The sequence below is a fragment of the Penaeus vannamei genome, chromosome 8, assembly GCF_042767895.1.
Source record: "Penaeus vannamei isolate JL-2024 chromosome 8, ASM4276789v1, whole genome shotgun sequence".
Classification (NCBI taxonomy): Eukaryota; Metazoa; Arthropoda; class Malacostraca; order Decapoda; family Penaeidae; genus Penaeus; species Penaeus vannamei.
In genome coordinates, this window is record NC_091556.1 from 942057 (window position 1) to 954556 (window position 12500).

Consider the following 12500-nt stretch of genomic DNA (forward strand, 5'->3'; position numbering starts at 1 on the left):
ATGCCCGGTGCCCCTGGTGCCCCCTTCTCGCCGGGAGTGCCAGGAGTGCCAGGTCGCGCCGGTGCCATCGCCAGGCCGCCGTCCACCTGTAGAGGGGGGGAGGAGGGGAAGGGAGAGGAGGTAGGGGAAGGGGGAGGGGGAGATGGGTGGTTAGTTAGGCCTATGGAAAAGGTGGTGGATGGAATAACGTGTTTGGACATGTTGAACGTGTCGTGTGGTCTGCGTTCAGTTTGTTCTTCGTGGGAATGAACAATAACGTGGAGAGAAAATAATCGTGTTGAATGCTGTATAAGTTATTACAGATTTTTTTTTTTTTTTACTTACTAAGAGGAAGAATGTTACATAAGTTCAGTTTTTTCCTCTCTCTCTCTCTCTCTCTCTCTCTCTCTCTCTCTCTCTCTCTCTCTCTCTCTCTCTCTCTCTCTCTCTCTCTCTCTCTCTCTCTCTCTCTCTCTCTCTCTCTCTCTCTCTCTCTCTCTCTCTCTCTCTCCTTCTCTCTCTCTCTCTCTCTCTCTCTCTGTCTCTCTCTCTCTGTCTCTCTCTTTCTCTTTCCCTTTCTCTCTCTCTGTCTCTGTCTCTGTCTCTCTCTCTCTCTCTCTCTCTCTCTCTCTCTCTCCCTCTCTCCCACTCTCCCTCTCTCCCTCTCTCCCTCTCTCCCTCTCTCTCTTTTATTTTTTTTAAAGAGTATGTCCTGAATTTTGATAGTCATTATAGAACTATCTTAGTAGCTTACTAACAACACAAATATATGGAATAAGAGAAAGACTATAGACATTATCGTTGTAGAATCCTAAAGCAAAAAAAAAAAAAAAAAAAAAAAAAAACACACAGAAATAGTTCCTTGGATACAGCATATGATAATACAGCATACAATAGTGACCTATACAATATACACTTAGCACTTTGTTACCTTAAACATCGTACGGGGGGTCCAAAGTGGCTGCATGAAGTGGTAAAATACATCATTTTTTTACATACTTAAAACACTTCATTGGATTACAAGTGGAAAATTTATCTTCAAAAATAGATTTTTATTTATCTTATACCCTTAAATTTAACTTCAAAAATACATATTCATTTGTCTTATACCCTTAAATTTATCTTCAAAAAATAAATATTTATTTACCTTATATCCTTAAATCTATCTTCAAAAATACATTTTTATTTTCCTTATATCCTTAAATTTATCTTAAAAAATAAATCTTTATGTTCCTCATACCCTTAAATTATTTACAAGTGGAAAAGTATTACTAATAAGAATGAATTGCTAAATATAATGTCGTGATCTTTTGATAACTTTATTACCAAATTACTTAATGATATTTAAACAAGTTTGCAATTTTTCACTTAATATTCAGTGTAAAATATAATGTTTGGGTGAATTGTAATCATTTCCACTTCCATTGAGAAATATTAAGAAATAATGATGATTTTTACTGAATAATATTTGCTGGACATGTAAACAAATATATCCTTCATACTGTATAAAAAATAGTTTTTTAAATGAATAATAAAATTTTAAAAAGATAATAAAATAGTTTGTAAAAAATAATATAATAATTTGTAAAAAGTAATAAAATAGTTTGTAAAGAATAATAAAATTGTAAAAATAATAAAATAGTTTGTAAAAAAATATCAAATAATTTGTAAAAAAATATCAAATAATTTGTAAAATAAATAATAAAATAGTTTGTAAAATAAATAAAAATGAAAAATTTAATAGTTGATAATATGGAAGAATTGGAATAGAAGAAGAAAAAGAGGGAGAAAGACGAGAAGAAGAGAAATGGAATAAGGGAAGAAAGAAAACAACAATAGAAGACCAGGAAGAAATACGAAAAGGAAGAGAAGAAGAAAGAAGTAAGTGGGAGAGAGGAAAGGGAAGGAGAGAAAGAAAAATGGAAACGTACAAAGATAAGAATGAAAATAAGAATAACAAGAATCATGAAGAAAACTATATATATATATATATATATATATATATATATATATATATATATATATATATATAAACACAAGCAAAAAACCCTAAAATTGAACAGAAAATACATGAAAATTTGTAAAAAAAAAAAAAAAAAAAAAAAAAAAAAAAAAAAAAAAAACTAACAAAAATAAACAATAACAAAAAAAACATGTTAACCACCCACACTAACAAACAAACAAACAAACCAAAGCAGCTCTCCTTACGTCATATCTGGAGTTGCCCCAGCCGGGCTTCCCCGGGGGTCCCTGGGGGCCTCTCTCGCCTGGCATCCCCGGAGCGCCGTCAGTGCCCGACTCGCCCTTCTCGCCCTGGAGGCCCTCGGGTCCTGTGGGGGGGGGGAGAAATGGGGGGAAAGGGGGAGAAGTGTGGGGAGGGTGGGAGGAAGGGGGGGTGAGGGTTGAGAGGGGTGAGAGGGAGGGGGTAGGGGAGGGTGAGATGGGTAGGGGGGAGTGTGAGAGGGAGGGAGGGAGGGGTGGTAGGGAGTAGGGTGAGAGGGACGGGGAGGGGGAGGGGTGGTAGGGAGAGGGGTGAGAGGGAGGGGGAGGGGTGAGAGGGAGGGGGTAGGGAGGGAGGAGGGGGAGGGGGGAAGAAGTGTGGGGGGGGGGGTGAGAGGGAGGAAAGGGGGGTAGGGAGGAAGAGGGGGAAAGGGGGTAGGGAGTGGGGTGAGAGGGAGGGGGAGAAGGAGAGGGAGGGAAGGGGGTAGGGAGAGGGAGGGGGAGGGAGGAGGGTAGGGGGGTGAGAGGGAGGGGGGGAGGGGGGGAGAGGGGAGAGGGAGAGGAAGGGAAGGGGGAGAGATGAGTACGGAAGGAGGGAGGAGGGTGTAGCGAAGGGGGAGAGGGAGGGTACCAAAGTGGATCATGGGGTATTGCGGGGAGGGGGTATGGGAGGGGTGAGAGGGTGACATGAGTAAAGAGGGAGGGGAGAGGGGAAGGGGAGGTACCAGGGGAGAGGAGGAAGGGAGAAGGAAGGAGGAGAAGAGGAGTAGGGAGAAGGGCATAGTCGTGAAGGGAGGAGGGGGAGGAAGAAGGAATGGTAGAGAGAGGGAATGGGAGAGGAAGGAGTGAGGGAGAGAGGGAGTGGGGGAAGAAGAAGGAATGGTAGAGAGAAGGAATGGGAGAGGAAGGAGTGAGGGAGAGAGGGAGTGAGGGAGAGAAGGAGGATGAAAGAAGAAAGAGAGAATAAGAGAGAAAGAAGTTCGGGAGAGAAGAGGAAGGAGAGAAAAGGGAGAAACAACAAAAAAATAGATCGACGGGAGAGTCAGGGAGGCGGGTAGGGTGTGAACAAGGGAGAGGGAGGGAGAGGGAGAGGGGGGAGGGGGGAGAGGGGGAAGGGGAAGAGAGAAGGATAAAACGACAAATAGGCATGATTGCGTAATGAAAGCGGGGGGGGTAGTGGGAAGGGTAAGGGGGGTTAATAGCAAAGGAGAGGAAACGAAGATGATGATAACGGAGAGGAGAAGGGAGGACGAGAAGGACAAGGGAATACGGAGGAAGGGAGAAAGAGAAGAATAAGAATAAGAATAAGATATAATTGATGATAATAATCACAAAAATATTCATGTTACGAATAACAATAACAACAATAAAAAAATACTTCATATTTCAAGAAGAGTATAGAACGTACAAACAAAATATAAATGTCCTAACATATCCTAGAATATCTTAAAATATCCTAAAATATCCCAGAACATCCTAAAATATCATAGAACATCCTAAAATATCCCAGAACATCCTAAAATATCATAGAACATCCTAAAATATCCTAGAACATCCTAAAATATCATAGAACATCCTAAAATATCATAGAACATCCTAAAATATCATAGAACATCCTAAAATATCCCAGAACATCCTAAAATATCATAGAACATCCTAAAATATCCTAAAACATCCTAAAATATCCTAGAACATCCTAAAATATCATAGAACATCCTAAAATATCCTAGAACATCTTAAAATATCCTAGAACACCCTAAAATATCCTAGAACATCCTAAAATATTCTAGAACATCCTAAAATATCCTAGAATTTTCTACCCCCTTTCCTCCCTCTCACCCCCCCCCACACTTCTTCATATTTTTCATATCCTAGAATATTCTAAAATATCCTAGAACATCCTAAAATATCCTAGAATATCCAAAAATATCCTAAAATATCCAAAAATATCCTAAAATATCCTAGAACATCCTCAAATATCCAAAAATATCCTAGAACATCCTAAAACATCCTAGAATATCCTAAAATATCCTAGAACATCCTAAAATATCCTAGAACATCCTAAAATATCCTAGAACTTCCTAAAATATCCAAAAATATCCTAGAACATCCTAAAATATCCTAGAACATCCTAAAATATCCTAAAACATCCTAGAATATCCAAAAATATCCTAGAACATCCTAAAATATCCTAGAACATCCAAAAATATCCTAGAACATCCTAAAATATCCTAGAACATCCTAAAATATCCTAAAATATCCTAGAACATCCTAAAATATCCTAGAATATCCTAAAATATCCTAGAACATCCTAAAATATCCAAAAATATCCTAAAACATCCTAAAATATCCTAGAACATCCTAAAATATCCTAGAACATCCTAAAATATCCTAGAACATCCTAAAATATCCTAAAACATCCTAAAATATCCTAGAACATCCTAAAATATCGAGAATATCCTAAAACATCCTAGAATATCCAAAAATATCCTAGAACATCCTAAAATATCCTAGAACATCCTAAAATATCCTAAAACATCCTAAAATATCCTAGAACATCCTAAAATATCGAGAATATCCTAAAACATCCTAGAATATCCAAAAATATCCTAGAACATCCTAAAATATCCTAGAACTTCCTAAAATATCCAAAAATATCCTAGAACATCCTAAAATATCCTAAAACATCCTAAAATATCCTAGAACATCCTAAAATATCCTAAAACATCCTAGAATATCCAAAAATATCCTAGAACATCCTAAAATATCCTAGAACTTCCTAAAATATCCAAAAATATCCTAGAACATCCTAAAATATCCTAGAACATCCTAAAATATCCTAAAACATCCTAGAATATCCAAAAATATCCTAGAACATCCTAAAATATCCTAGAACATCCAAAAATATCCTAGAACATCCTAAAATATCCTAGAACATCCTAAAATATCCTAGAACATCCTAAAATATCCTAGAACATCCTAAAATATCCAAAAATATCCTAGAACATCCTAAAATATCCTAGAACATCCTAAAATATCCTAGAACATCCTAAAATATCCTAAAACATCCTAAAATATCCTAGAACATCCTAAAATATCGAGAATATCCTAAAACATCCTAGAATATCCAAAAATATCCTAGAACATCCAAAAATATCCTAGAACATCCTAAAATATCCTAGAACATCCTAAAATATCCAAAAATATCCTAGAACATCCAAAAATATCCTAGAACATCCTAAAATATCCTAGAATATCCTAAAATATCCTAGAACATCCTAAAATATCCCAGAATATCCAAAAATATCCTAGAACATCCTAAAATATCCTAGAACATCCTAAAATATCCTAGAACATCCTAAAATATCCTAAAACATCCTAAAATATCCTAGAATATCCTAAAACATCCTAGAATATCCAATAATATCCTAGAACATCCTAAAATATCCTAGAACATCCTAAAATATCCAAAAATATCCTAGAACATCCTGAAATATCAAAAAATATCCTAGAACATCCTAAAATATCCTAGAATATCCTAAAATATCCTAAAACATCCTAGAATATCAAAAAATATCCTAGAACATCCTAAAATATCCTAGAACATCCTAAAATATCCTAGAACATCCTAAAATATCCAAAAATATCCTAGAACATCCTAAAATATCCTAGAACATCCTAAAATATCCTAGATCCTAAAATATCCAAAAATATCCTAGAACATCCTAAAATATCCTAGAACATCCTAAAATATCCTAGAACATCCTAAAATATCCTAGAATATCCTAAAATATCCTAGAACATCCTAAAATATCCTAGAACATCCTAAAATATCCAAAAATATCCTAGAACATCCTAAAATATCCTAAAACATCCTAAAATATCCTAGAACATCCTAAAATATCCTAGAACATCCTAAAATATCCTAGAACATCCTAAAATATCCTAGAACATCCTAAAATATCCTAAAACATCCTAGAATATCCAAAAATATCCTAGAACATCCTAAAATATCCTAGAACATCCTAAAATATCCTAAAATATCCTAGAACATCCTAAAATATCCTAGAACATCCTAAAATATCCTAAAATATCCTAGAATATCCTAAAATATCCTAGAACATCCTAAAATATCCTAGAACATCCTAAAATATCCTAGAACTTCCTAAAATATCCAAAATTTCCTAGAACATCCTAAAATATCCTAGAACATCCTAAAATATCCTAGAACATCCTAAAATATCCTAAAACATCATAGAATATCCAAAAATATCCTAGAACATCCAAAAATATCCTAGAACTTCCTAAAATATCCAAAAATATCCTAGAACATCCTAAAATATCCTAGAACTTCCTAAAATATCCTAGAACATCCTAAAATATCCTAAAACATCCTAGAATATCCAAAAATATCCTAGAACTTCCTAAAATATCCAAAAATATCCTAGAACATCCTAAAATATCCTAGAACATCCTAAAATATCCTAGAACATCCTAAAATATCCTAGAACATCCTAAAATATCCTAGAATATCCTAAAATATCCTAGAACATCCTAAAATATCCAAAAATATCCTAGAACATCCTAAAATATCCTAGAACATCCTAAAATATCCAAAAATATCCTAGAACATCCTAAAATATCCTAAAACATCCTAAAATATCCTAGAACATCCTAAAATATCCTAGAATATCCTAAAACATCCTAGAATATCCAAAAATATCCTAAAACATCCAAAAATATCCTAGAACATCCTAAAATATCCTAGAACATCCTAAAATATCCTAAAACATCCTAAAATATCCTAGAACATCCAAAAATATCCTAGAACATCCTAAAATATCCTAGAACATCCTAAAATATCCAAAAATATCCTAGAACATCCTAAAATATCCTAGAACATCCTAAAATATCCTAGAATATCCTAAAATATCCTAAAACATCCTAGAATATCCAAAAATATCCTAGAACATCCTAAAATATCCTAAAACATCCTAAAATATCCTAAAACATCCTAGAATATCCAAAAATATCCTAGAACATCCTAAAATATCCTAAAACATCCTAAAATATCCTAAAATATCCTAGAACATCCTAAAATATCCTAGAATATCCTAAAACATCCTAGAATATCCAAAAATATCCTAAAACATCCAAAAATATCCTAGAACATCCTAAAATATCCTAGAACATCCTAAAATATCCTAAAACATCCTAAAATATCCTAGAACATCCTAAAATATCCTAGAATATCCTAAAATATCTTAGAACATCCTAAAATATCCAAAAATATCCTAGAACATCCTAAAATATCCTAGAACATCCTAAAATATCTTAGAACATCCTAAAATATCCTAAAATATCCTAGAGTATCCTAAAACATCCTAGAATATCCAAAAATATCCTAAAACATCCTAAAATATCCTAGAACTTCCTAAAATATCCTAACATCCTAAAATATCTTAGAACATCCTAAAATATCCTAGAATATCCTAAAACATCCTAGAATATCCAAAAATATCCTAGAACATCCTAAAATATCCTAGAACTTCCTAAAATATCCTAACATCCTAAAATATCTTAGAACATCCTAAAATATCCTAGAATATCCTAAAACATCCTAGAATATCCAAAAATATCCTAGAACATCCTAAAATATCCTAGAACATCCTAAAATATCCTAAAACATCCTAAAATATCCTAGAACATCCTAAAATATCTTTGAACATCCTAAAATATCCTAGAACTTCCTAAAATATCCAAAAATATCCTAGAACATCCTAAAATATCCTAGAACATCCTAAAATATCCTAAAACATCCTAGAATATCCAAAAATATCCTAGAACATCCTAAAATATCCTAAAACATCCTAAAATATCCCAGAATATCCAAAAATATCCTAGAACATCCTAAAATATCCTAAAACATCCTAAAATATCCTAGAACATCCTAAAATATCCTAGAATATCCTAAAACATCCTAGAATATCCAAAAATATCCTAGAACATCCTAAAATATCCTAGAACATCCTAACATATCCAAAAATATCCTAGAACATCCTAAAATATCCAAAAATATCGTAGAACATCCTAAAATATCCTAGAACATCCTAAAATATCCTAAAACATCCTAAAATATCCTAGAACATCCTAAAATATCCTAGAACATCCTAAAATATCCTAGAACATCCTAACATATCCAAAAATATCCTAGAACATCCTAAAATATCCAAAAATATCCTAGAACATCCTAAAATATCCAAAAATATCCTAGAACATCCTGAAATATCCTAAAAAAATAAACCAAGCTCCACAAATCCTACTTTAAAAAATACTAAATAATGACTTAAAAAAATACAAATAAGAAATATACAAAATATATATATATATATATATATATATATATATATATATATATATATATATATATATATATATATATATATATATATACTAATAACAAACAACAATAATAATAAAAAAAACGAAAAATCTCACCTGGGTTACAAATAATAACAATAATAATTTAAAAAAATCTCACCTGGGTTGCCTCTCTCGCCCCGGTCGCCCTTCTCGCCCTGGCTTCCCCGGGGGCCCCTCTCCCCGGGGGGCCCAGGGCGGCCGGAGGTGCCAGGGATCCCCGGCATCCCGTCCCGCCCCGCCTTGCCGTCCTCGCCGGGGGGGCCGCGGGGGATCTGGGGAGGGGGGGAGGGGAAGGGGGGGGGAGGTTTGATTAGGTGGGATGGTTTGTGGGGTTTTTGAAATGGAGGCAGATTTTGGGATTTTTGAACGCCTGGGGATTTTTTGAATATGAACACGTGGGGATTTTTTTTTAATTTGAACACGTGGGGATTTTGTGATTCTGAACACGTGGGAATTTTTTTTATTTTGAACACGTGGGAATTTTGTGATTCTGAACACGTGGGAAGGTTGTGATTTTGAACATGTCATAAGGTTGTGAACACGTGGAAAGGTTGTGATTTTTGAACAGGTAATAAGGTTGTGATTTTGAACACGTGGGGATTTTTTGAATTTGGACACGTGGGGATTTTTTGAATTTGAACGCGTGGGGATTTTTTGAATATGAACACGTGGGGATTTTTTTTTAATTTGAACACGTGGGGATTTTTTGATTTTTGAACACGTGGGGATTTTTTTTAATTTGAACACGTGGGGATTTTTTGATTTTTGAACACGTGGGGATTTTGTGATTCTGAACACGTGGGATTTTTTTTATTTTGAACACGTGGGAATTTTGTGATTCTGAACACGTGGGAAGGTTGTGATTTTGAACATGTCATAAGGTTGTGAACACGTGGAAAGGTTGTGATTTTTGAACAGGTAATAGAGTTGTGATTTTGAACACGTGGGGATTTTTTGAATTTGAACACGTGGGAAGTTTGTGATTCTGAACACGTGGGGATTTTGTGATTCTGAACACGTGGGGATTTTGTGATTCTGAACACGTGGGGATTTTGTGATTCTGAACACGTGGGGATTTTGTGATTCTGAACACGTGGGGATTTTGTGATTCTGAACACGTGGGGATTTTGTGATTCTGAACACGTGGGGATTTTGTGATTCTGAACACGTGGGGATTTTGTGATTCTGAACACGTGGGGATTTTGTGATTCTGAACACGTGGGAATTTTGTGATTCTGAACACGTGGGAATTTTGTGATTCTGAACACGTGGGAATTTTGTGATTCTGAACACGTGGGAAGGTTGTGATTCTGAACACGTGGGAATTTTGTGATTCTGAACACGTGGGAAGGTTGTGATTCTGAACACGTGGGAAGGTTGTGATTCTGAACACGTGGGAATTTTGTGATTTTGAACACGTGGGGATTTTGTGATTCTGAACACGTGGGGATTTTGTGATTCTGAACACGTGGGAAAGTTGTGATTTTTGAAATGGTGGCAGACTTATGATTTTGAACAGGTAATAAAGTTATTCTCTTGAACACGTTAGAAGTCTGTGATTTTGAACATGTAATCAATCAGATGAATAAATGGAGATTTGGAACAATGGAACAATGACTAACACCTTATCTATAATGATAAGAAATCTGGAAATAAAAATTGCAATGATATTAAACTGTCAAACGATATGAAAAAAATAATTAATCTGTTTTACTCCAAGATGATTTGAATCTAATCTCTCGTTTCGGAATCTATGAGGCGGCTATGATAATCTATGTTGATTGGAATTCTGAATATAATCAAGCTGTGTTGATTCGTCATGATTGGAACTATTATTATGATAATCTTAAATAAATTCTGAAAGTATTTATTGGTGATTAATCCGATAAAAAGGAATTAAAGAAAATGTTGTAGAGTTTCTTTACAAAAATATATCATACGAACTGGATTTATAATTGAATGTGGACAAATTACTCAAATTTCTTCTTTAAAAGTTTTGCATTCTTGAAGAAAAAGAATTTTAAGGTGATTTACATATATCGAAAAGATAATCATAGAGGAAAGAAATAAAATTATGAATTTGTGATAATAATGAGTGATAATGACGATGACCACAATAACAATGATGATGACAATGATAATGATGCTGACGATGATGATAATGATAATAATAATGATAATAATGACAATGAAAATGACAATAAAAACGATAATGATAATGACATTGAAGATGCTAATAATAATTATAACATTAATACTGATAACGATAACGATAATGATAATGGTAATAATAATGTTAACGATAACGATAACGATCTAAAAAAAAAAATGAAAACAACAACGAAACGGATAAATGATCAAAGACACACGATTACGATAACGATGATAAAGATAAAGATAAAAAAGATAAGATTTAGATAAGAAAAGGAAGTACCTGTGCCAGGATTGAAGCCACGAGAGATGTCTCATTACACACACACTGTCCGGGCGGCGTGGGCGGCCCTCGGCGACTCCCGCTGAATTCCATCTCGGGCTGGGCGGGCGGTGAGTGGGCGGTGGTCGTAGGTGGGGGTGGGTGGGGATGGGCGTAGGTGGGGGTGGGTGTGAATGGGTGGTGGGCGTAGGTGGGGGTGGGGGTGAATGGGTGGTGGGCGTAGGTGGGGGTGGGTGGTGGGCATGGGTAGTGGGGGTGGGTGGTGGGCGTGGGTCCTGGGGGTGGGTGGTGGGCGTAGGTGGGGGTGGGTGGTGGGCGTAGGTGGGGGTGGGAGGGGGGCGTATGTGGGGGTAGGTGGGGATGGGCGTGAATGGGCGGTGGGCGTAGGTGGGAGTGGGCGGTGAGTGGGCGGTGGGCGTAAGTGGGGGTGGGAGGGGGGCGTAGGTGGGGGTAGGTGGGGATGGGCGTGAATGAGCGGTGGGCGTAGGTGGGAGTGGGCGGTGGGCGTAGGTGGGGGTGGGTGGGGGCGTAGGTGTGGGTGGGTGGGGAGTGGGCGGTGGGCGTAGGTGGGGGTGGGTGGGGGTGGGCGGTGGGCGTAGGTGGGGTGGGCGGTGGGGGTAGGTGGGGGTGGGTGGGAATGGGCGTAGGTGGGGTGGGCGTGATTTGGTGGTGGGCGGTGGGCGTAGGTGGGGGTGGGCGGGGATGGGCGTAAGTGGGAGTGGGTGGGGGTGGGTGGGGGGCGTACGTGGGGGTGGGTGGTGGATAGGGATGGGTGGCGATGGTAGGTAGGCGTAGGTGGGGATGGGCGTGAATGGGCGGTGGACGTAGGTGGGGGTAGGTGTTAGTGGGCGTTACGGTGGGCGGCGAATGGAAGGTCCGTGGGTAAGGATGGGTGACGAATGGGCGGTAGGCGGTGGGTGGGCGGGTGGGCGGACAGAGATGATCGACGGGTGGGCGGGTAGAGATGGGCGGTGGGCGGGAATGGGCGGCGGTGGAAGGGAGAGAAACGAAGCATTAATATGAAATAGGATTTAGTATTGCAGTTTATATAATTATACTTTTTAAGACATCCTGTATTAGAGATTTGATTCGTTGTTTACATACATAAACACACACAGATGTACACATTCACTCCCTCCTCACATACACACACTCACTCTCTCCCATTCACACACATGTATTTAAATGACAGACGCACACACACACATACATACATACACTCCTTCCCTTCCTCCTTCCCTCAATTTCCCACTCTCTTCCTTTTTCCTCCCTCTTCTCCTCCCTCTCTCATTCACTTATTCCTTCCCTCCTTTACTCTATCCCTCCTTCACTCCTCTCGACTATACTCCTATACTACTCCTTCACTCACTCACTCCCTCCGTCTCTCCCTCTCTCATTTAGTCATCTATTATTACTCCCTCCCTCCCTCCTTCATTCCTTCCCT

At 37.4% G+C, this 12500-nt stretch overlaps 1 protein-coding gene across 3 annotated transcripts in view; it reads right to left on the reverse strand.

Annotated features, from left to right (window-relative positions):
- The window catches only part of LOC113804025 (collagen alpha-1(XVIII) chain), a 247902-nt gene that overhangs the window by 37424 nt on the left and 197978 nt on the right, over positions 1 to 12500 (reverse strand). For all 3 annotated transcript variants that reach the window (XM_070124143.1, XM_070124145.1, XM_070124144.1), the window contains 5 exons: positions 11057 to 11155; positions 8741 to 8894; positions 2188 to 2309; positions 911 to 940; positions 1 to 86 (listed from right to left, as the gene is read on the reverse strand). The exon at positions 1 to 86 is cut by the window's left edge and continues 76 nt beyond it. In XM_070124143.1, the coding sequence (XP_069980244.1) occupies positions 1 to 86; positions 911 to 940; positions 2188 to 2309; positions 8741 to 8894; positions 11057 to 11155 (491 nt within the window). The remainder of the gene's footprint in view (positions 87 to 910; positions 941 to 2187; positions 2310 to 8740; positions 8895 to 11056; positions 11156 to 12500) is intronic.